Here is a 25723-nt window from a genome sequence, read left to right as displayed (position 1 = left end):
GGTTCATCGCAGAGTTGATTAAATTGTTTTCTCGGTCGAGTTTCCCAGCAGCCCAGGCCAGCGCACGACTTCTGTTCCAGCGTCATACTTCTTACATCACAAATACTCTGCCACGTCACTATTGTTGAATAGGAAACCCTGCACGGACAATGGGTATGACTAGAACCGCGGCATTATCACGACCCATTCATCGCGGGGCAGGAACTTATGAGTGTCTCTCCCCTTATCCAACCCCATTCCTGTAAACTTTCATCGCGATCCGACTGTATCTCATCAGACGACTTCAAATCGACAAGTTTATTCAAAAAATAAAATTCGACACTAAAACGATCAAAAAGCGATTGACCAATCAACGAGGTTCATTCGATCATCAGATGCCACGTCACAATGAAATTACAATAGATATGATTTGCACGAGAGTATAAGGGAGGGAGGGGGGTCGAAAGAGAAGGAAAATGCGAGAAAGAAAGTTGCGTTCAAGACTTAGTCTCTTACTATTTGGTTGTTTAATGGTTTCAAGTAATTTTCAATAAGATAAACCAAGTATTTCATAAACGATTGAATGGCGGTACAAAAAAGTGGCAAAAAGAAAGTTTCCATTGCTTTGAGGTGGATATAGCGGGTTATACAGACACCGAGGCAGGGGTCCATAAAGAAAAATTACCCTTAAAATCTAACTATGTGATAAAAATAACTTGAAGAACTGGATCCCTGAAAGTGATTTCCTATTCTTGGTTGCGACAACATGGTTTGGTGCCAAAATGGTTTTTACTACAAATAAAGCTTCAACGTTTTTCTCGGATGCTTCAGCTGCAACCAAACGCCCACTACTGGTCAATTGCAGTTTCCTTGAGTGAAAACGTTGCTTCCCAAAGTGAACAACATAATTCGACAACAGACATGATAGTAGGGCTACCATATGTCCTCTTTTAAGAGGATTTGTCCTCTTTTTTCAAGAAAAGTGAATTGTCCTCCGAGGACACTAAAAAATGCTCAAATGTCCTCTTTTTTTGACAATTTGGGTTTTCATGCTTATATTTTCAACGGGATTATATTGCTTGATGACGTTTCAACGACGGCTTGTAGGCTATTTGTTTTCTAAACATTTTGTATACCAATGTAACATGCTGATTTATAAATTCTACAAGAAATTGGCACATTTTATAGAACCGTTGTTGAACTTTCATTGCCTGGTTCACTGTAAGATATTAAACTTAAATGACTTTTCTTGCTCATTGCTCACACTTTCACAAAAAATTATTCTTTTACCTACATACGTTTTATATTGATACCGCACAACGCTGGTAGACGTTGTTTATTATAGTTTGATTACAAACCGAAACGAATGTTTAAAAGTGCAATGTGTATAACACCTAACCTACAGCAAACGAAATCGTGGCATGGATAGGCCTACAGCTTTGCAAGGAAAGGAACAGCTTTTTAGTTCACGCCGTTTTTAGCATCTTAACGACTATGTGCAGCCTACTATTTTAGTCATATTTCTTGCAAATAATTTAACAACCTCGTTGAGGCTGACCAGTGACCATTTCTTGTTGAAAGAAGTTAAGGCTTGACCTGGAGGTCGTGCCTGATTTGTCACATTTTGCAGATTTTTGCGATCATTGCTGTCTGACTGAAACTGTCCAAAAATTAGGTATTTTTTCACTTTTTGCTTACTCTTAAAAATATAAAATCATTTGTTGTCTTAAGGAAGCACTAGAAATGAGAAAAAATAAGTTGAACGTTCACTCAATCTGTTTTCTTGTTTTTTTTTTTTTTTATAACTTTTGCTACGTATGGCTATACTGTAATGATCTAAAACAGGGGTCACCAAATGGCGGCCCGCCACGCTGTATCGCTGCGGCCCGTGGAAGGTATCAGCGTACAAGTATAACCAAAAATACTTTTCTTGAGGAGTCAATAAGCATGAAGGTAAAAAATACTTTCCGGGAAGCATATTTTCGCTTTGCATACGATTCCACCGACAGACCATTCAGATTGTAGTTCTAGGTGGGGGTCACTTAAGGTTATTCCAATGCGATGTCCAGCCACACTGTCCCAGTGGTTGATTAAAACGTCTGTTTTCGAAATTGTCTGTGAGCATAGGGTTGCTTATTTTAAGTTTGTAAGTGTCATGTAAACACTAGTGTGCGTTTTACCTTTATTGTGTTTCACGAGCAGTGTTCCCGTTAAGCAAGTTTTTGTTAGCAAAATAGGCCGGTGTGCCAACTAAATTTATAATAAATTAGCAAAATATTATATATAAATTTAAAGACATTTTCTGGTTGTATCAAGAAAATGAAATATCTTCTGACAGGTGTTGGTTGTATTACTTCTGGTTGTATTATGGTTGTATTTTCATAAGACAACTTCTGTTTGTAGGCTATTACGAAAATATTTAGTTTGGTACTGCAAAATGTTGTTAATCAACAACTCTTGTCATGCTGATAAGCACCGCAAGTGACAGTTGTCTAATAATCAAGAAATACGGTTTTATAGACTCTCACAAAAAGATGAAAAACCAACTCATTGCTTTTTTAGAGGGAACACCGTTCATGAGTTACGATAGAAACGTTTTTTCGGTGATTTCTACAAGCGTTTGTTTCATGGTGCCTAGTTTCTTTCTCCCTGTTATTGGAGCCTATTTTTCGCTGAGTGGCCCGCATGCAAAAAAGGTTGGTGACCCCTGAATTCTAAAAGCATGTAAAAGATTCTTCAAGCGTAAAATTTACTTGCTGGCGAAACGTGTCCTCTTTTTAGGCGATGAAAATATGGTAGGCCTACATGATAGGAGATGTTTTATAACCCGGGGTGGGATGCTTGGGGTTGCATGCAAAAGCATCTTTCCAATTGCTCGCGCGATGAAACATTCTTCGTGTGGTTGCTTTGATTGCTTGGCTCTGTTGCCCAGATGTTCGTTTGTGGGACGACAAGTTGAACTGTCACATCAATGGCCTGTCGCCTCTGGAGATAGAAGCCCCTAGTCTTCCCCGAACCATTCAAGCTTCTACATCGCAGCTTGAATTTGTGAAGAAGTTGGAAGGAAGGGAATAGGAGGAAGAAGTAGCGAAAGAGAGTTGAGGTGGAACATTTCTGAGGCAACTGGATCTAATAAGTGATATCGTGTGGTCGCATTACATGCTGCCAGGGTTTTATAAATCAAAGGTGATCGACACAAGTACCGCTACAACTCCGGAGATCAACAGGAACTCCCGATTTATCCTGCGCCATCCTCCTCTCCGCTGGACTCCGCAACATCACTAAAATGAATAGAGTTGCAACAACGATACAAGACACTGAGAAAGGGATCAAGCACAATCACAAAATTGATTTGGTTGGAAGAAATGTTTGCGGAAGTAACATCAAAGGAGTAATCTCTTATTTTATGTTCGACAATGAACGGGGCAAAGGCACAGCTGGGAGTTTGGCACATACAGCCCATCAATTATAACCACAGTGGCTGGCAGAGTCCGAAGTTTAAAAGTGTAGTGCCGGTAGTGGGCTGTCTGTTAGTGCCGGTAGTGGACTGTCTGTTAGTGCCGGTAGTGGACTGTCTGTTAGTGCGGTGGTGAACTGTCTGTTAGTGCCGGTGGTGAACTGTCTGTTAGTGCCGGTAGTGGACTGTCTGTTAGTGCCGGTGGTGAACTGTCTGGTAGTGCCGGTGGTGGACTGTCTGTTAGTGCCGGTAGTGGACTGTCTGTTAGTGCCGGTGGTGGACTGTCTGTTAGTGCCGGTGGTGGACTGTCTGTTAGTGCCGGTAGTGGACTGTCTGTTAGTGCCGTTGGTGAACTGTCTGTTAGTGCCGGTGGTGGACTGTCTGTTAGTGCCGGTGGTGGACTGTCTGTTAGTGCCGGTGGTGAACTGTCTGTTAGTGCCGGTGGTGAACTGTCTGTTAGTGCCGGTAGTGGACTGTCTGTTAGTGCCGGTGGTGAACTGTCTGGTAGTGCCGGTGGTGGACTGTCTGTTAGTGCCGGTAGTGGACTGTCTGTTAGTGCCGGTGGTGGACTGTCTGTTAGTGCCGGTGGTGGACTGTCTGTTAGTGCCGGTAGTGGACTGTCTGTTAGTGCCGTTGGTGAACTGTCTGTTAGTGCCGGTAGTGGACTGTCTGTTAGTGCCGGTGGTGGACTGTCTGTTAGTGCCGGTGGTGAACTGTCTGTTAGTGCCGGTAGTGGACTGTCTGTTAGTGCCGGTGGTGGACTGTCTGTTAGTGCCGGTGGTGAACTGTCTGTTAGTGCCGGTAGTGGACTGTCCGTTAGTGCCGATACAGAAAACATGTGAGTGCGTATAGTGATTGATTGATTGAATCTTTTTCCTCGGACTGGGAAAGCTTCTTGAAAAGCTTATTCCTGGCAGTTTCGCATACTTGTAGAGGCTTTAAATCACTGATGCAGGCCCGGTCACCGAGATTGACAGAGTGAAGTTTCCGATTGTTGAAGTCTTGTTGCCGTGGAACTATTCTATCCATTAGATGTCGCTGAATGGAGAGCAGTCCTTAACGTGCGTTGCTCAAGCGCACACCCCGAGAGTCGAACCAGCGTCGCTTGATCTTAAAGCTTTTTCGTTCCAGAAGTCACGCGCTAACCAACTGAGCTATCGGGGCGGACGATAAGTGGGCGGACTACGAACCAACCTTCCTAATGTAAGATTGAAAAGTTGCAATTGGAAACGAACTTTTTAGACCAACATCTTAGATGCACATTTTATCAAGCAATGATAACTTAGAATGTGCGTTCCAACTTCGAGCGAAAACACTACACAGTAGGCTAAACAGCTACACAGTAGGCTACACAGCTACACAGTAGGCTACACAGCATAACCTTGGTGGCCGGCGTTTCGTCAGCAGTTCAAAGCTTTTGCAAGTATGCGAAACCGCCAGGATTAGGCTCTCACAGAGGTTTTTCCAGTCAGACAAAATAACGATTCATCATCACAGATTCAACTCACAGACAAAATGGTGGACCAGGTTGGAATGTGTGGTCACGTGAGCATACGCTTATCTCTGCACCAATCAGCATCGTATTGTTATGGCAACTGAACTGGACTTGGTCGCCAACATTGAAGAAAACTTGATCGGGTGACTCTATAGCGCCACCTTCTGGTGGAATCGGTGGCGGGCAGGTAGCTGAAGCAATGAGAGAGTTGTTACGCACCACAGCAGATAAAATGCGATTTTAATGGAATCTTGGAACAGATTCTTTAGTTACGGTTCTGTGACAACGGCGGTTATTTCAGCATAGAAAGGATTGTTGAGAGGATAATTAAGCTTCCAGATGAGTTACGATTAATTAAAGTGCTCATTGTTGTGATGAGCGCGAAAACGCTGAAATATAACGAGTTTATAATTCACTTCAACATATACGTTCGTACACCAGAAGCCAAGCGATGCAAAGATAATGGACTCAGTTTCTATGCTTGAAGACACAACAAACATTATACAAACCTGCACAGGTTGGGGGTGGGTGGTCGAACGTCCCCTCCTCCAGGCAGGACGCGTTCATAGCGCCCACTAGTGTGAAGTTGACGTCACACATGTACGTCACAATGTTACCGCTCTCCCAAGACTCCTGATTGGTCGGTGTAAAGCTGCCGTTCGGTGGCGCACTTGGTTCTGAGCATCCAGAAAGAATCTCGGGCTCAATAATTGACGTCAAGTCATCTGTGACGTAGACAAGCTCATTCAGCGACTAATTGAAACAAAACGCGAAGCAATCCAAACAGTGGTTCCTCAACAACCGACTTACCAATGCACAGCGGTCGGATTGGTTGAAATGTGTGGTCAGGTGAGCAAACGCCCACATTCTGACCAATCAGGATCAACCCATCGTTGCAGCGGTATCGAACTGTGTCGCCCTCTCGGAAAACTTTTACATCTGCAGGCTCAATAATGCCATCTTGCGGCGGGATTGGGGGTAGGCAAGTTGCTGTTTAAATAAAATACAAGATGAGTCAGCAACATATGACAAGCGAAGATGATGACGCGGCAACATATGACAGGCGAAGAGGCGTGACGAGCAGGGATATCTAAAGAGGGGGATGTGAAGGCTTTTATTACGTCTGGCAACAGAAGTGCTTCATTTTATGGTAAAATGGCAATTGGCACCGATAGTAACTTAATAAACCTGGGTATGATAACCTGCATTGCGCTATTAACTTAGCGTCAGACCGGGATGTTCACTGCATCCTCATAAATACTTGTTAATTCAACTACCCGTAATATTTGTTTCACACCTACCCTACTGCAAAGGCTTTGTTAAGAAAATCAGCTTACTGGTAACCTTTCAACTGTCTTTTCAAACAAGTATTATTTAAATATGCTCTACATAATATTTGCTAACTGTCTTCTGTAGCTGACTGTGCGAGCTGCACAACAAAATTATCTGTATTAAAAAAAAACACACGTTAAACGAGTTACCAGCTACCGCCCCTTTAGTGTCGTGAGAACAAGGCAATCTCTACGAGCCTTCCCATTTCCATTCTTTAGATATCATTGGTTACGAGTTACGAAAGCACTAAAGCGCGTCTCAGACTTTCAGAACCAGCTTGCATCAACGCATAAAATGAAGGTTCTGTGTCCAGTCGTCCTCGTCAAATGGATTCACCTGCGCATGTTGGGGCCGGGTTGTCAAACGTTCCATTGTCCAAGCAAGTAGCGGTGCTCGCTCCCGTTGTCATGGTGAAGTTGACGTTGCATACGTACGTGATGACGTCTCCACTTTCCAACACTGTCTGATTGGTCGGTTCAATTCCACCATTGGTTGGCGCTGTAGGCTGTGCGCAGCCAGGTGGAACAACAGGTTCGATGATCGATACTAAATCTGCGCTCGAACATAGAGAAGGTTAAACGGAGCATGTTACACTTCAGTGCACACGGCAGTTGTTAAAATGGCTTCCGTGACCATGTTACCTGAACTTCGTCCCCATATTCTCTTTATGATATCACAGGCACATTGCGCATCTTTTTTGTTGGTTTTGTTTCTGTTTCAACAACATCATTTCTGTTTCAATTCAGAAACGAAACAAAATTGAAGTGAAACGCCTCTGAGATAGCTCAGTGGTTACGCGCCGGGCTCAAGATCACACGGCGCTGGTTCGACTCTCGGGGTGTGCGTTTGAGCAACGCATTTCAGGACTGCTCTCCATTCAGCGGCACCTAGTGAATGGAATAATTTCTCGGCAACAAGACTTCAACAATCGGAAAACTTCACTCTGCCAATCTCGGTAACCGGCCCTGCGTCAAGTGCCTCTACAAGTATGCGAACAAGTACCAGGAATAACCTATCAAGGCTTTGTCAGTCCGAGGATAAAGATTCAAAACCAAACCAAACCAAACCAAACCAAACCATCTTCATGGACAAGGAGGACACAAAGCTTTCCATAACTTTGCTTACCTACGCACTCTGGTGTCAGGTTGTCAAACATCCTTTCGTCCGCACAAGTCGCATTGGCGGAACCGAGCAAAGTGAAATTGCCATTGCAAAAGTACATGACCACATCTCCCACCTCCCAAGTGGTGTGGTTGGTAGGTTCCAGTCTTCCACCAGTGGGAGCACGCGGAGGAGGACACGTCACCACCGCCTCTGTTGGAAACACTGAGTTGAAAAAAAACCGAATAACACGTAAGTGGCTTCCAGTATGGCCAATGGTTTAGTTTGATTGAAACATCACCACCACTTTGACGTCATCTTCTCCCCAAATTACGAATATACTTTTAATCGAGCGCCTTTCACGCGAGCTCGAAGTATCTTCTCAATGATGATTATTTTCAAACAAACCAAGATATAGCGTTCCCTATTTCACCCCTGACGTTCCAACAGAATTTTCAACGCGCGTTTGTATTCAACTGAGCTCAGAGATGAAGAGCGTGATGTTAAAAGCTCTCTAACGCCCCTTTTATCAGAAAAGAGTCTAAACAAGAAGGTCCGACTCAATATTGAAACTTAGTTTCGGGAGAGAGTTTTCTTTCTTATTCCAACGACAGGTAAGACACAACAATACCACAGGGTTGAGCATTATAACAATATAGTTTACATATTATGTACAAATAGTTCAACAGTCGAACGTTTTCGGCTTAACTTAAGCCCTCATCAGGAATCTGAAAATATTTATAAAAATGCAATAAATTTCAACTTCTTGAAGGTAACTAGATAACTGATTATAAGCATCAAGAAATACACATCAAGATAAAACATTTGAAATTGGTTATTTTCAGCTAGAATGTAGGATGGACAGTTCAAAGTTCACTTGCTCCAAAGATTAAAGGTTCACAACTTTCCATGCATTGGTTTGCCTAAGAAACATTCGCCCACCAAAGTCGGTGAGAATTTGAACTGAAATAATTTGATTAAAAAACTGCCAGAAAAAAACACACAACGCACTTGCCGATTCTCTTTGGACAGCAAAGCTTGTTTTGAAGCTTTTAAAATTGATCGTGTTTTTCAGAACACGTCATTAATCTTTATCATCCATGGTTGAACAGCTGTTTGCCAGTGGAACCTCTTTCATTCCGTCATCACGTGTGACGTTTTTGTTTTTTGTGATGTGAGCTCAAGCTCCAGCATCTTCCTCTTATTACTTAAGCTTTTCAAGAGCAATCATCCTTTCGAATAACCGAAGGAAACGTGTTCACAGTTTTGTGTGATAATGAATATCGTTTTGATATGTTTGTAGTTTAACAAAGCAACCAGTTTACCAAAATCAAACAAAAATGTACAAAATATTTTGATATTATGTGGCAAACTTGTCAATCCCAAACACACTTCGCGGTTTATAACAACATTAACCCACCTACACACTGCGGAGCGTCTTCATCAAACGATCCATCCTCTCCACAAGTTGAAGAGTTTGATCCAATCAAAGTGAAACCAACATCACACACGAACAACGCCACGTCGCCAGTCCTCCAAGTGGACATGTCTGTCTGCTCAATTCTACCATTAGATGGCACACTTGGCTCAGGACATCCGATGAACGCCGATGACTCGAACTCTGCAAGATGAAGAAGCATATTTACAACAAACACGGCAATTAGAGATCGATACATGGCCGCAAGGAATCAATTGCCAGCATTGTTATTGAGATGCCTTGATAGTATAGGATGGTGCGTTCTGCTTGGAAGTGTGGCACCAAGGAACAGCCCGCTGACCTCATCATCAATGGCCCTTAGTACATTGTCACATGGGATACTTTTAGACCGGAGATAATTTTCAGGATACAATAACCTGATGCAGCCACTGCGTTTCCTTTGTGATAGGATAGCGCATTCGATTCACGTTCTGGAGGCAATCCCGATTTTGTGGGAAGTGATTTCTTTTTTAAGAGACGTTTTGGTGTGGGGCTCAGGAGTTGATTGGTAACGGACCAAATTTAGCACTCAACGGCCTCATGTCGCCTGATTTGCTATACTCACCCATGCATGACGTGACGTTAACGAATGACGTTCTATTCGTACAAGTGACGTTTTCACTTCCAATCAATAGAAAACCCGCGTTGCAGCTATACATGACGTCATCACCTTCTATCCATTGTGATTGGTCGGTTGGTGAGATAGCGCCATTCAGTGGAGGAGTTGGAGGGTCACAAAGAGCTAAAAATATAAAACAACTCGAAACTTTAACGAGCCATCAATGTGATGTCATAGCAATCCTCTTGTGAATTGCTGAACCCTTTCGGCCATGGTCGCTAACCACCTGGTTTGGTGGTTGAAATCCAGACGCCCAATTGTGACGTCATACCAAATACGTTGTCGACTGGACGATCCACGGAGTGCTAATTGAGTGAGAGGACCAGGAGAATATCTACGGCCACAATCATGAAGAAGAAGACAATGTACCTTATGATGTAAGGCAAAGTTACATTGTTGTCTTGACAATGACACACGTCATCCTATCGTGATGACATAAAGGAAGACCAAAGAAATTGTGCTCAATTGGACAGTGGTGATGACTACTCACTCAAGCATGACGAGGTTTGCGCAAATGACGTTCTGTTCGTGCACGTCACACTCTCGCTTCCAACCAATAAGAATCCAGCATTGCAGCTGTATGTTACGTCATCACCCTCTATCCACTGTGATTGGTCGGTGGGTAGGAAGGCGCCATTTTGTGGAGAAGTTGGTGGTAAACAAACAACTGAAATTGAGGAAATTATTTTAACAAAAAAAATCTGGGCAATGACAAACGTGGCCATTGATGACGTTACAAATGTTTATTATCTCATCTGCATCATTGTGGACGTTTGATAGGACGACGGTTCGACACCGCTCCAGAGCACGCGGCTGTATTTCGGTAAGATACTTAATGTAATACCAAAATAATTATGAGCAGCTAACTTGATGATTGCAGCTTCTCTACTCCTTTAATTATTATAATAATAATTTAATTTACACCGGTTGGGTATAAAATAGCGTCAATAAAACGTCTCCATAGTTTGAGCTTTCATCCAGTTGTCGCTGTTCTTCCCGGGTGCGCTTTACAAGAGATCGAATCCATCGCTTAAAGATCTTCCTTGTTTTTTTTTTTCCTTTCACAGTAATCTATATACAGACCTTGCTAACGCAAAGCGAAACCATAACAATGACCGAAGGTCGATGTGGTCGAATTTTGATTTTGAACTTCAGGCTGAATGTGGTAAATGATTGATATTATTGTGATCCATTTACCTCAAAATGTTGTACTCACTCAAGCATGACGGAGTTTGTGCAAATGACGTTCTGTTCGTGCACGTCACACTCTCGATTCCAACCAATAAGAATCCAGCATTGCAGCTATATGTTACGTTATCACCTTCGACCCATTGTGATTGGTCGGTGAGTAGGAAGGCGCCATTTTGTGGAGAAGTTGGTGGTAAACAAACAACTGGAACAAGAAATAAATTTTATTAAATCTAAGCCGAAAATATTGAATTGAATTTGATGTCACCAAGAAAGTTTAGTCATTTAATTAGATTTTCATCCATCAGACTCAAATCGCGCAGTCGGCGCTCAACTTCTATTTAGAAAACCTGATATCTCTGCTGCCAGCAGGGCCGTTGACAGGATTTCTCGGGCCCGGTACCACTTTATTTTCGGGCCCCCTTCATCGACAATTTTATGAATATAAAGGTTGTGTACAAACTTTTATTGATGTCGTTTAAGCATGGTCATTTAACAAATCTTGCGCAATCTTAAAATTTCTTGAACCACAAAACTTACTATCTCTACCTAGCGGTTGCTTTTTTGAACTTTTATTTGTCACATGGCGCTAGAGTATTACTTCCCGATTCCATTGATGTTTCACTGGTCATTCTAGACTCACCAGAAGAGAATTTACAGCAAAGGTAGTGCAGACTGTCAGAGGGTTTTCAATTTGATTTGGAAAAGGTGTTTGGGCATCGATCAAACATTTGCTGATTGCTGCAATCTGAAAAGCGGTTTTGGTCTAATTTTTAGTGCAGAAATAGTGATAGCAATCTTCTTACCTGTGCCATTTCAGTTTTTGAGTTTGAATAGATATATATTAGCCTGTTTAATTTGAAATTCGTGTTTCGGGTAATATTCGTGGTTAGGAAAATCACTAGGCTATACTAGACTAAATTCTTATTTTACTGTTTGGTGGCTGAAGTGGCTATTTTACCACCAGAAAGCTGAAGTTGGCCCGGTACCCAGAAGGGGGCCCGGTACTTTACCATCGGACGGCTGAAGTGGCTGTTTTAACCTCTGATGGCAATTCCTTTAGGTCTGATTAAGTTATATTAAGATCTTGATAATGTTTGAAGTAGTGGGGAATTTTTTAAATCCGGGCCCCTTAAACATTCCGGGCCCGGGTCCAAAAGTACCACCTAGACCCCCTGTCAACGCCCCTGGCTGCCAGTGATGTACGGGCATACAAAAAATATTGACGCCGTCAGCGTAAACGCAAACGTTCGAAAACCCATACGCCGGATGTGTCAACGTAACTTGTAAAAAAGTTGGCAGCGTCAGCGCATACACTAGCGTAAACTAATTTTGTTAGCTAGGTGCCAAACATTCACACGGTATAAACCACTCGAAACAAACGAGTTGTATTTTGAATTTCCACGAAGAAACACAAGCATCTGAAAGTGTTCATCTGACATTTTGCTGCGTTTTGGTTTCAATATGTCTTTGCCCATTGAAAACTTTCTTTCAACTGCAGCGCTGGAAGGTATTGGCGTGTTGTAGCGAAAAAAAGACATTGAAAAGTATGCGTTGACGCTATGCGCTAAAAAACCGCGAAAACTTTACGGCGTAGCCTCAAGCGACAACTATCCAAAAAAATGTGGCCATAAGCGTTAGCGTAAACAAAAAATCTACGCCGCAAGTCTACGGCGTAGAATTTGCGGCGTATACGTACACCTCTGTCTGCTGCTAAATATTTGTCTACAAAGGAATCATGTTTGTGACCCCGCGTATGAAGTCCTTGCATTTTGTTCGGTTTTTTATTATTGTTGATGATTTCCAGCAAAATTTGCTTGATATTGTCAAAATATTTCATTTTTTCATCCTGCTGTTCGTTTGCCTTACACCATCCCAGTCAACATCACATTTTCCAATCAGTTTTTTCTTGTAAAGTGTCGCAAAGATCGTAGTTTTCTGAGGTTAATTTTAATTAGCTCCCAGTTGTCATTCATTTTTCGAGTTCCCGTAACGATATCACTTGTTTTTCGTTCCCTCCACTTTATGCGCGGCTTAATGGTCTCCTGTGACACCACATTTCAAACTTTTTAAAGTCACGTTTTTTGCATGTCCAAATTTTCCGTCCGTATGTGACAATTGCAAATGAACAAATTTCATCATTTTTTCTGATGATCATCGCTTTTGGTTTTGCGTGATGTCATTGCAGAGCATATTCTTCATTTCTTATCTTGATCTAATCTAAATCTTGCTGAAGTTCCGCAATACTAAAAAACAATATGCCACCAACATGTAGAGCCTTTGAAATCTTCCACAATTGTTCTCACTATGTGTTCTTAATAACGGTTAAAAATATATTATGCTGCCGCATGAAGCTTCAATCAGTAGGAGAAAAACTAAGTAACCGTTCCATGGATCTATCCTTGCTGAAGCGGATGCGACTCTAACAACTTCGCACGGGCGTGGGCTTCTCGCTCAAGCGTGTATCAATATAGAATTTCAGCTTCAGAGGCTCACACGACAAAAAATTAGAAAATAAGAAGATCGTGCACGGTACTCACCCATGCATGACGGCGTGTTAACGAACGACGTTCGGTTTCTGCACGTGATAGTTTCGCTTCCAACCAATAGAAATCCAGCATCACAGCGATATCTGACGTTATCACCTTCTACGAACTGTGATTGGTTGCTTGGTTCAATGGCACCATTTAGTGGAGTTGTAGGTGGAAGGCAGATGACTACAAACACGAACCAGTGAAGAAATGCAAAGTTTGTTTCCAGTGGATTTTTCACAAAGCGGTTTCCAAATTGTCCCAAATGAATCACTTTCTACTCACCCGCACACGTTGTGGAGACCATCTCGAACATTCCATCATCTCTGCAAGTTGCATTTGCCTCACCAATCAGTGTGAAATTGTCATTGCATGAAAATGTAGCAATGTCACCACTCACCCAAGTGGTTATGTTTACGTTTGATATAAATCCGTTGACAGGCGCTGTTGGTTGGTCGCATGGAATTGCTGAAATGTGGTTTGCACCAACAAGCATCACCATTGTTTGTTACAACGCTAGACAGCTAAAACCTTAATTGCTAAGGCAACAGGGATCAGTTGTCAGTAGATAGATGTTTAACAGAAAATATATTTCGCACTTGCTAGTGCATCTTCGGTTCTCGAACAACAAAGTTCTTAACTCTAGACAGGTTGATCAACATTTTTAGTTACAGATAGACTAACGTCGATAATAAAAGTTGCGAATATGTAAGTAGGCTACATAGTAATGCAAAAAAGTGGTCCTTCTGGTTGTTAAAACTACCAATGCAGAAGTTATCTCACTACGATTGTTATTTAAATATATTCATTTAAACCAAAATATTTTACGTTTTACTGGAATATCTTGTCAATCCATTTTTAACTTCCTCTGTTGATGCAAGTGCTCATGGTTACATAACAAGCTGCATCAAAGCACTTTGTGCTTTGATGCTTTTTATCGTCACATTTTTAAGGGTTATTTTTTGGTTTATCGCCCGACTCGCCATCGAGAGGAGCTCGTTGGGCTTAGAGAGGAACGTATTTCAGGACTGCTCTTCATTCAACGGCACCTAGTGAATGGAATAATTCCCTGGCAACAACATTTCAACAGTTGGAAAACTTCACTCTGCCAATCTCGGTAACCGACCCTGTGTCAAGAGCCTCTGCAAGTATGCAAAACTACCAGGAATAACCTATCAAGGCTTTGTCAGTCCGAGGATAAAGATTCAAAACCAACCAACCAGTTTACTCATTGATGATGTTCTACAGGGCATTGTGGACAACATCCAGGTATACGTCATACTCACCCGTGCATGACGTGACGTTGACAAATGACGTTCTATTCGTGCAAGTAATACTTTCACTTCCAACCAATCGAAATCCTGGATTGCAGCTGTATGTGACGTCATCACCTTCTATCCACTGTGATTGGTTAGTTGGTGATATAGCTCCGTTTAGTGGTGATATCGGTGGAAAGCAGATGACTGTGACGTTACAAATTCAATTTATATTTTATGTTTTGACGTCAGAACTTCAGACATGACGTCATATGATGGGATGAGAAGTCGAAACGTTGATTGACCTACGTAGAGCGATGCCAGATCGTGTTCAATCGAAAATGTGTTCGATTCCATCTTCAGTGTTGTACAACAAGATTTGGGATAATTGTAAATTATAATCATAATTAACATGGCCGTACGAGACCAAACCATTTTGGGGGGGCAGAACGTAAATTTGCCCAAATCTGCACGCTTTTATAGAAATTGCCCAAATAGAATGTATGAGGTGCATGATAACGGTGAAAAACTAACATAACAAGATCACCAGCTAGCTAGAATTTCTTACCCAAGTAATCAAGATAGAACAACTGAATTCATCTTTGAATATAGCCTACCTTGTTTGTGCATTGCTTGATGCTTCTGCACTTTGGCATGGTAGGTAGGAGTAACAATTAGGAGTATTATATACTTCAGCAGTAGCATTTTAAATGTTGGTGAAATTAACATGACACAGTTGCATATACAAACTAAATGTTTATTTTTTATTTTGGGGCGCAACTGCATCATTTTAATTTGGGTAGTTTTATAAAAGTAACCAAACAAAGCTAAGCAACACCACAACATTAACATTACATTTAACAGGTATAACTTTTTTTCGTTAAATGTTGTGGTATTGCTTAACTATGTCCCTTATGGTTGAAAAAGTACTGTAACCTCTCCACCAGAATTGTTTTATAAAAGTATTCACCAGATTTATATAAATTCATATTTTGTAGTTGCCCAAATCAAGATGATGCATATATGGATATTAGGCCTATGAAAAAATTAAAGACTTTGTAAATTTTGATGCCGAGGCAACTGCATCATGCCAATTTGGGCAGTTTTATAAATAGACTATGATCAGTATATAATTTCATATAATTTCAATATATATATTTTCATATTTTTTTGTTGCCCAAATCTTAACGATACTGTCGATACAGTTATGTAAATGGGTAAAATTAATGAATTTGTTCATTTTGAGGAAACTGCCTCACGCTAATTTGGGCAGTTGCACAAACAGACTAATCAGATAATGTCATGTTTTCAGCTGCTCAAATCAACACGATGCATTTGTGAAAATTAATAAAATTAGCTACAGTATATAGCAAATTTGTGTTTTGATTTGGGCAGATTCAATATTTTGGTGGCTGCCCAAATTGGCATGATGCAGTTGGTTAAATGCATTTCGTACTACAGTTTGATCACCGTAGAATACATCAATACGGGTGTGCCAAATGAAATTTTTGCGGCATATTTCTTGTGCAAATAAGAGGCTGTAAGCTACCGTACTTAGTTTGATAGGTAAAATAGCCTATACTAATTTGTAGTTTTTCTTAATTCATGCAATTTTGAAACTTTTCATATAGCAATTTTTGCCCTAATAATTGCAAAATTTTGCCGGAATTCGCGACATTTTGAAACAACAGGAGGGGCAGCTGCCCTCCTGGCTCGCACGGCTATGGTAATTAATCACACTTTTTACAGAATTATATTCATTACAATTACAATCTTATGCCTTGAAGGCATTTTAGATGCAAATGTAATCGAATACATTCTAAGTAATAGAGAAGCATCAATGAAAGTTCCTCGAAATAAAATAAAGGAGCACTCAACCCACTAAAGATGTTTGCTCATCAACCGTAGAGTTTGATGGACACAAAAAGCCAAGATTAGTTGACACTTTAATTCTAATTTGTTTGCACTCCTTGAGCCAGCACAAAATCATGCGCCAGTCCCTTTTTGCGGAAAAATCTCCAACATTTGACTTTATCGAAAATTAGAAACCATGCTGCTCACCCATGCATGACGGCGTGTTAACGAACGACGTTCGGTTTCTGCACGTGATAGTTTCGCTTCCAACCAATAGAAATCCAGCATCACAGCGATATCTGACGTCATCACCTTCTACGAACTGTGATTGGTTGCTTGGTTCAATGGCACCATTCAGTGGCGGTGTAGGTGGAAGGCAGATGACTGCAAACACAAACCAGTGAAGAAATGCGAAGTTTGCTCCCAATCGATTTTTCACAAAGCTGTTTCCAAATGAATCACTTTCTACTCACCCGCACACGTTGTGGAGACCATCTCGAACATTCCATCATCTCTGCAAGTTGCATTTGCCTCACCAATCAGTGTGAAATTGTCATTGCATGAAAATGTAGCAATGTCACCACTCACCCAAGTGGTTATGTTTACGTTTGATATAAATCCGTTGACAGGCGCTGTTGGTTGGTCGCATGGAATTACTGAAAGAGTAAACGTTGGCTGATGAAGTTAAACCAATGGTTGATAAAATGTGTGAAAAAAACACCAACCCCAAACAACCTCAAATGAAGATGAAGTTAGTTCTAAGCTAAGGGATTTGGGTCTGACCGGTGAGTCACCACATACAGTCAGTTTCAAATTATATTGAAATGGAATCAATTTTATGCCCGAATTATTGCTGTATCAAGGGCAGTTAGTCTGTCAATACTGGATAGGTTTGTCAATATTCTACCATCAAGTGATTGAGAGGAATGCCCGAACGTCTGACCCGATAAAACGGAGTCTACAGAAGGAACCCATCATACGAAAGAAGCCTCTGTATACAGTTAGACGACAAATGAAAGACAGCACTGAAACAATGCAACAATGAAATCTAAACAAAATCACGAGCACAGGTCAAGCGAGCAACATGGGGACCGAACAATGAACCCCTGTAACGTGCACAATGGGACTATGTGAAAGCTACTTGAAAAACAAATAGTAATGAATTATTACTATTTCTGGAACGCTGTCAGGACCAATCAGGTTTTCATTTCATCCTACTCACCCATGCATGACGTGACGTTGACAAATGACGTTTTATCAGTGCATGTGACGTTTTCAGTTCCAACCAATCGAAATCCAGCATTGCAGCTATACGTGACGGAATCTCCTTGTATCCACTGTGATTGGTTGGTTGGTAAGATGGCGCCATTTTGAGGGGCGTTAGGTGGATCACAAACGACTAGAAGATGAAGCAAGAGAAGATTGCGTTTAAATTTGTTTGAGTCTGATAAGGAAGCGTTTACCGAACGGGGCTTCTCCGAATCACTCGACGTTCATGAATCTGGCTTATACCGGATTGAACAAAACTTGTAACAATTTTCCCGTCCCATAAACGATACGTCATAAAAGGAAACCCCCAGACGACTCACCAACGCATCGAAGCGTGACTGGTTGGAATGTTCCATCTTGCCGGCAGACGGCGCTCGTGTCTCCCATCAACAAGTAGTTCTCATCACATGAATACGTCACGACATCTCCACTCAACCAAGTGGTGCGACTGGATGGCTGGATTTGTCCGTTAGTGGGCACTACAGGAGGAGCACAAAACACCAGAGGTCCTAAAATAAAAATGACGTCGCAACAAAACGTCTTTGAGAAAATGTTTCAATGTCAAGCATTGCCGAAACATTAATTCTGGTAGTTTCTTATGCTTGTGCTATGTGTGAGCCACGATCGGCTATTGTAGCCACATAACGATCGGCTATTGTAGCCACACAACGATCGGCTATTGTAGCCACATAACGATCGGCTATTGTAGCCACACAACGATCGGCTATTGTAGCCACATAACGATCGGCTATTGTAGCCAACTGTACCTTCGGATTTGTCCGCCGCGATAGCTCAGTTGGATAGCGCGTACTTTCATGAACGAAGAAGCTTCAAGATCAAGTTGCGCTGGTTCGACTCTCGGGGTGTGCGCTTGAGCAACACATTTCAGAACTGCTTTCCATTCAGCGGCACCTAGTGGATGGAATAATTTCCCGGCGACAATACTTCAACAAGCAGACACTTCACTCTGTCAATCTCGGTGGCCGGACCTGCGCCAAGAGCCTTTACGAGTATGCGAAACTACCAGAAAATAACCTATCAAGGTTATGTCAGCCTAAAGATATTCAAAACCAATCATTCTTCAAGTTTTCATTTCCTGATTGCAACAATTACTTTCGCCAGCAAGCCCCACAACAGTTTGTTAGATGAAGCTACTGAACCATGACTTACTACGGCACGTAGGTGTGACGTCAAAGGAGGTGGCGTTCACACAAAGTGTCGTCTCATCCCCAAACAGCTCAAACCCGGGCTGGCACACGTAACGGACCACCGATCCAACGAACCACACTGACCTGTTGTTGGCCACCAGCCCGTTCTCGGGAGCCTCCGGAGGATTACAAACCACTAGAAAGTAAAGTAGGAACTTAAATATCAAAATTTTTGGTAAGACAAATGAATCATTAGACCAATCAGAAGTTACAGGAATCAACAGTTACAGGGAATTGTCATGTTTAAGTGGCTACCGGAAAATAAGCAATGAGAGCATTCCACTACCACACAAGTCGCCCACAGCGGTAAGCACTTAACATAAAAATTCATCAAACCAATCACAAATTACAGTAACTGCGTTTCAACCAATCAGAAGTTGTATGTGGAAGAGAGAAATGCAGCAATATTGAATTAAATACTAAGAATCAGTAATTTCAACTTCCATTGTTGTTGTTTTCGTATGTTGTTGCCTGGCAACATGGAAGCGTTGTCTCGTTGTCTAGAGACGTCACCGAGCGCTGTGACGGTCAGAAAAGTTTATTGTTTTGTTCAGGTCGCTGGTGATCAGTTCAGTTATTCAGTTGTTCAGTTGTATTTATTTTTGATCTATCACGATCATTCGATACCGCGTTTCTCCATCGACGCGATGGCAACACGATTTATCGAGGCCACGTATCTCTGACTTAATAATAGCCTTGGTGGATTGGTTCGGCCGGTTTCGCCTCAAGCGGTGACTGGGAATCCACAGACGCGTTCAAGAACGTGGCTCGCGGTTTTCAAAATTAATTAATCGATTTAATCTTCAAATAATGCAGCGCGAGAAAAATGTATTTTCGAGATTTCTTCATAGAACCAAAAACGTCTTTGAGAAATTTAAACCTCAAAATTTTAAATCAACAGCAGAGATTGAAACTTTCTTTCTAATGAGATATCCATCTGATGTTAACTGATTTGTGGCATAATCGGGGAAGGTTCGTCTGAACCAGGTTTGATCCTCTAACAAAGTACCAGGATACCTTCAATGGAAGGACTCGTTGGAAGCTCTAAATACTTTCCAACATATTGGCAGGAATGCTTTCTTAAAAGCTCAAACAAAATTATTCATTTAAAATTACTTGATCAATATTAATCATTGAAAAACTAATAAATGTGGGTAAAGTTAGTTTTTAGGGGTGTGAAAAAATTCTTGGGCAAATATAATTAAATGCGACCAAATATTTTGTGTTACAAAGCATGGACCACCTGATTAACAATTCTACAATGGCACTGTTTCCAATAGTCCGATATAATTTTGATTATTTGAGCAAAAAATCAAAAAAGTTCAATCTTAATAAAATGTTTGAAACGTGCCGAAAGTTCTTCTCTAAATATTTATCAAATTTGCCCAAATTTGTGACTAATGGAAAAGTTTTGGGGTTGCAGTTGCGCCCCCTGCACCCCTGACTCCTACCCTACGGAAAAACGTTCGTTGGAACGAAAGTGAACGCAACTTACACATGCAGTTGGGTGATTCCCCCACAAAGAAACCATCCAGGCAGTCCTTGATGGCGTTGAATCCACTGACTGGTTGGTAGCCGCGGTCGCATCGGTACGTTATGCGGTCGTTCGGGTTGTAGACACTCTGGATTGGGAAGTGATCGGTGTTTGGGAATGATTCGGGAATGCAGGTGTCTGGGTCAAAGGTCAATCAGCATTGTGACGTGATATAATTATGCAGTTCCATTAACCAATCACTGATTTAATTCTTTCTCAAAATATCACGACAGTAAACTGCACTGGTTATGGTCTACATAGCCCACACTATAACCCCAATCCTTAATGAAATGAGAGAGGAAGGAAGCGAAAGACGTTGCGAGGTCACCAAGCCAGTTTCCACCTTGTCAGTATTTTACAAAAAAAAGTTACCAATCAAACTTATACAAAATTAATAACAAATCGCAAAGAAAATAAAAAAAAATCTTAAATTTCAACAAGTGAACTCGAACTTACCGAGACAAACAGGAGTCTCCGAAAAGGAGTCCGACTTCCTACAAACAGCCCTTCTCCTGCCAACCAATCGAAAGCCGGGATTGCAAATATACTGGACGACGTCACCAGTATTCCACGTCACAGTGTGATCGTTGGTTGGGACTGTTCCCCCAGAATCGGGGGCTTTGGGGTCACGGCAGAGGGACACTGCAAAAGATTGTAAAATTTTTTCACAGTTTCTTTGTTGCATATCAACAGAAAGGCGGCCACTTCCGTCACAAGATGTTGCGCAACACATAGCTAGCTATCGCTACAGCATAATCTGGAAGAGGTAGCAGCGACTAAACTTGAGCGTTATGACGTCCTCAAGAAGGAAATAGGAAATCTAGCGCCAATATAGCACGGACACAGCAGCTACAGATGTGATGTCAATATCCAGTTACCACATAAGAATTTTTTCCCGTGTAAAAAGTGGGATACGAACCCAGCATCCTTGACTTCTCACCGTTACATGAAGGCGTTCCCCTGATTGTGACCTGCCTGAACCTCCCAAAGTAGCATCTGAAGAGAGTGGGGGAGCTATCAACAAGCTTGTAACCTTCAACGCATTCGTACTCGATGGTCGTACGATGGGAGTAAGCTCCCTCTAGCGGCTTGGCCACTGCATTCGGCTTCATGGGGGCCCCTTCACACATCCCTGCAATGGATGAGCAACGTCATCAATAACAGTTACGTCATTGGAAGTGACGTAGTAAAGTCACTGTTCTCAGACGGATGAACCTTTCTATCATATTGACTCTGGCGCTGATGAAACACGACTGACCAACACACAACAAAATCATGCTGATTACTTTGAGTGTCTATGAGCACTAGAGAGCAGCACCAGCGCTTCATAACAAAGAATGAAAATATACGGGTTGCATGTGGAGGTTCTCTGTTGGAAAAACTATATTTTTTAGTTGATATAAAAATCAAAATACAAAATTCAACCAGTAGGAACACAGTCGATACAATACACGAACTCAACTTACTGTGACAGCTTCTTCTTCCGTGTCCACTGTATCCACGCCTACATCGACACACACCTTCGCTGCACACAGCATTGAGAACACAACGAATGCGGCGGCACATGTCAACTGTGCAGAAAATGCAGTCAATAAGAACACGCAGAACACAGTAATACAGATCGAGTGTTACGCTGCAAACTCTTGAAAAAACAGATCTTGGGATATTCAAAGTGAAAAAACAAAACAAAGGGTAATTAAAAAGTCACGTGATTTTAATTATCACCAAATAATCATAATTTGAAAGCAGTTGACTAATCTTCAACCAGGCAAGTTTTATGCAGTTTATTACACAGCAAAGTATTCTACTCACAAATACTGCGAAGTACACATCTCTTCTACTCACAAACATTGCGAAGTACACATCTCTTCTACTCACAAACATTGCGAAGTACACATCACTTCTACTCACAAACACTGCGAAGTACACATGTGGGTGGCTCTTGCCGCCACCAGACTCCATTCCTGCAGTAGTTGAATCGCACCCCTTCCAGCACCAAGGGGGGGTTGCAGGCATAGCGGATTGGCGAGGCGGCGTATGGAACTCGCTGGACTGCCACGCCGTCGACTGGAAGTGGGGGAGGTGGGCAAGCTGGAATGCAGCGAGTTAATCAACAAGTGCCGATCGAAAAACACACGTAGCGGTCGCGACCGCATGGCGCATTTACGTCATTTGCAAACAGTGGATCTCTTGTACTGTGATGTATAGCACACGCATGGGGATGTGTGGGCTGGTAGATTACTCTTATCCCTGAAATCGTCCACAATCCTCTCGTTGATGTCAAATTGATGTCTCACCAAAATCTCAGGTTGGTCAACCATAATTATTACGTCACATCAGCGAGTAGCGACTCCACGTTCAGCCCGTGGGCGGGTCATAATTTGCTTTGTTGCGTCACAATGTGAGTGACGTGTGAGGAAAATAACCGTTTCAATTTCCTGAACCAATCATCGCCATCATAGCGATAGCGCGGTGGAATCCTGTGTTTATGGTCCCAAGCTGGTGCGCTGTGTGGAACCAAGTGCGGATGCTTGAACACATTCTCAAGCATCAACAGGCGAACACGGGCGCTGTCAATCGTCCTCACAAATCAATCGAAATATTGCTCTGCGGCAATAACTTCGTTTCATTTGTGAACAACCAAACAATGGTATTGTGACGTCACAGTAGAAACATCGCGCGGTACGAGAACAGAAAGCTGATTGAGGAACTTCTAAATGAGACACAACGTTGACTTTGCCACAAAGTACAAGTTTGTTGATAAACTTTCCACGTTGTGGCGTCTTGGGCACGACAAACAATTAGAAGGACGCTGTTTGTGACGACATACACCAGATTGGAAGAGGCATCGATTCGTTGAAATCGATCATTGAATTGTGGGAAAACAAAATAAATAACACAAGAACAAAACCAACCAACGATATATGGCGCTAAAACTACAGTGGTTTTCGCTGCTATTTTAATATTTTCTTCAAGTTATAAAAAATCCGAATGATAAAACTCAATTTCTTGCCATCATTGACGCTCTGGTGAGGTTGAAAATAAGGATTTCTGGCGACAAGGATTTCAAGAGGTAACTCTGGACTCACGGTATTTTTAGCAGAACTGGAAAATGCGAGAACGCCCGGACGCTGTTTATTCGGCATGTCCTTTCTTAGGGGAGCTGCTCTTATTATATTAGATTTTTTTTAAAGCATCGGTTTGAGTGTGCATTTGGCACCTCACAAAACATACGATGTTTTTGAGGTGCCAAAGGGCCAGACGTTTAGCCCCGTGCCCAACATATTCTCTCAACCGCCCGATGCGTTTCGATAAGTCCGAATATCAATGCGCAAATTTCACAAAACTAAGCAGAAGAATAATTGAACATTATTTTCAAAGGTTTACGTCTCGCGTCAGCTTTGTAGTTCGAGTACTTGATGGACGATCAGAAGGATAATGGTTCAAACCCCACCTAGAGGATCTGCTAGTGTGTAGATATGATCAGTTGTCTGATACAAATCTACACACGACGATTAGTAAATAACAGAAGTTCATCGATGGATTATGACGTAACATCGCATAATTGCGCCGTTGAGCGCGATCGCTTTGACGTAGACGACACCTTGTCGTGCGGGTTTGCAGCCTCACACCAGCTGAGCAGACAATTAGTGGACACTGATGACTTGGAGTGCATGCAGTGGTTTAGATTATAGTTATTGCTGAAGTATCAATTCAATTTAATGAACTCCTTTAAACATTCACATTGCAGAATCAAATTCAGTTCGGCAAATTTTTATTGAAATATTATGATGCTGGATATTACAAGAATGAGAAATATTGTTAAACCTTCTAAGTAGCATTACTAAAGAAAATTCCAACGGGACTTGTAGATATATTTGGGGTAAGGCGTTCCAATCTGGGGTTTTACTAACACTATGGGGTTCCGAGAATAAATCAAATTAAAAAAAAAAATTAAAAGTTCAAGCACTAAAAGTTCAACATTGAAAAGTAACTCCTTTGCTTCTTATATCTTGCAATGATCATTTATTAAGAAACAAACAGGACAAACCTAAAAATTTCCTTAGATTTGCTGCAAAAGTGGTCGACAAGTCCCCTGCGCCCATCACGGATGGTGGCAGGAGCCACGTTCAATCACACCACACCATTGATTGGGACCAGAAAGTAACAGTAGCCGTGAACAGCACCCCATGTGGTAGTTGTGTGCGAAACTTGACACCCACCTATTCTAAGACACGTAGGGGGATCATCTTGTACCCATGATCCATTCCTACAGAAGTTGTACCTTTCCCCCACCAAGTCGTACCCCGTCGCGCATGAATACTCAACGCACGCGGTCGTGACGTCATCTTCGAACTCGACCCTCTTGTATCTCCCGTTCATGAGAAAGGGAGGATCCAGTGGACAGCCTAGAAGTGAAAACATCTGACATTGTTGCTTCATCAATTTACGACTGTTCTACCACAATCAAGCTACATACACCGGAGTTGCTATCCATCATGTGAGGAACATTTTTATTTTCAGACCAAACAGAGCTCATCGAAACGAATTTTGTTTTGACAAAATGAAATCATCTAAAGAAATTTTCATTTCAAAACGATGCTTTGTTTCTTTTGCTTCAAAACAATTGTTTCAAGCATTTAGAAGTTTCGTCAAAACCGTAAGACTTAACGTAACGCATCCTGGTTTAGCGTCAGTTTTACATTGCAAGACCATCAAATATTTCGAAAGCAAAATGAAATTACTAAATTAAAGTTGTTTACGTTTCAACCAGCTCTGGAGTGACCTACTAACAAATTATGAAGGATTACCACACCAAAGCAAACCGAATTAATTAAAAAGCAAACACAAATCTAGATTTAAATACAGGCCAATATCGATAGATACCTACGGTAAAAAAATTTCAATTTTCAATTGAAACTCATAAAATTGTTGAACAAAATCCACAAAATGTTCAAGAAGGTTGCTTTACAGACTTAACAAACAAGTTTTCCTTTCTGCTGACTGAATCCCTCAACCAGCCTCGATCTCTTACGAGGCTGCAGCTAACACAGTAGAAGGGAAAGTCCCTGACATTTTTTCGTTCCTTTAAAAATTATCTTCATAACCTTTCATCAGGGGTGTCCGTGCTTTCCATCAGGGATGTCCGTGCCTTTCATCTATCATGAGTTTCAGTTCAAGCTCCTGGTTGGTTTGGTTGGTTTTGAATCTTTATCCTCGGACTGACAAAGCCTTGATTGGTTATTCCTGGAAGTTTCCCATACGGTACTTGCAGAGGCTCTTGACGCAGGGCCGGTGACCGAGATTGACACAGTGAAATTTTCGATTGTTGAAGTCATGTTGCCGAAGAATTATTATTCTATCTAATAGATTAAATAGATGCCGATGAATGGAGAGCATTCCTTAATGTGCTTTGCTCAAGC

General features: G+C 41.7%; 1 protein-coding gene across 1 annotated transcript in view; it reads right to left on the bottom strand.

Annotated features, from left to right (window-relative positions):
• Positions 1-288: 288 nt before the first annotated feature.
• LOC145785323 (complement receptor type 2-like) overlaps positions 289-25723 on the bottom strand; it is a 27833-nt gene continuing 2398 nt past the window's right edge. Inside the window, exons 3-26 of the mRNA XM_082596983.1 lie at positions 24524-24709; positions 22212-22391; positions 21767-21871; positions 21241-21432; positions 20757-20942; positions 20262-20438; positions 18729-18902; positions 17879-18067; positions 17512-17688; positions 16763-16945; positions 16497-16673; positions 14466-14642; positions 13465-13647; positions 13189-13365; positions 10677-10853; positions 9951-10127; positions 9407-9583; positions 8785-8985; positions 7389-7577; positions 6600-6815; positions 5742-5921; positions 5441-5656; positions 4945-5122; positions 289-3260 (exon numbers count right to left, since the gene is read on the bottom strand). Of these exons, the coding sequence (XP_082453109.1) occupies positions 3218-3260; positions 4945-5122; positions 5441-5656; positions 5742-5921; positions 6600-6815; positions 7389-7577; positions 8785-8985; positions 9407-9583; positions 9951-10127; positions 10677-10853; positions 13189-13365; positions 13465-13647; positions 14466-14642; positions 16497-16673; positions 16763-16945; positions 17512-17688; positions 17879-18067; positions 18729-18902; positions 20262-20438; positions 20757-20942; positions 21241-21432; positions 21767-21871; positions 22212-22391; positions 24524-24709 (4217 nt within the window). The 3' untranslated portion in view covers positions 289-3217. The remainder of the gene's footprint in view (positions 3261-4944; positions 5123-5440; positions 5657-5741; positions 5922-6599; positions 6816-7388; positions 7578-8784; positions 8986-9406; positions 9584-9950; positions 10128-10676; positions 10854-13188; positions 13366-13464; positions 13648-14465; positions 14643-16496; positions 16674-16762; positions 16946-17511; positions 17689-17878; positions 18068-18728; positions 18903-20261; positions 20439-20756; positions 20943-21240; positions 21433-21766; positions 21872-22211; positions 22392-24523; positions 24710-25723) is intronic.

This window comes from Aplidium turbinatum, chromosome 16 (assembly GCF_918807975.1).
Source record: "Aplidium turbinatum chromosome 16, kaAplTurb1.1, whole genome shotgun sequence".
Classification (NCBI taxonomy): domain Eukaryota; kingdom Metazoa; phylum Chordata; class Ascidiacea; order Aplousobranchia; family Polyclinidae; genus Aplidium; species Aplidium turbinatum.
Note: the sequence above shows the minus strand (reverse complement) of the source record. Positions and strands in the feature narration are given on the sequence as shown.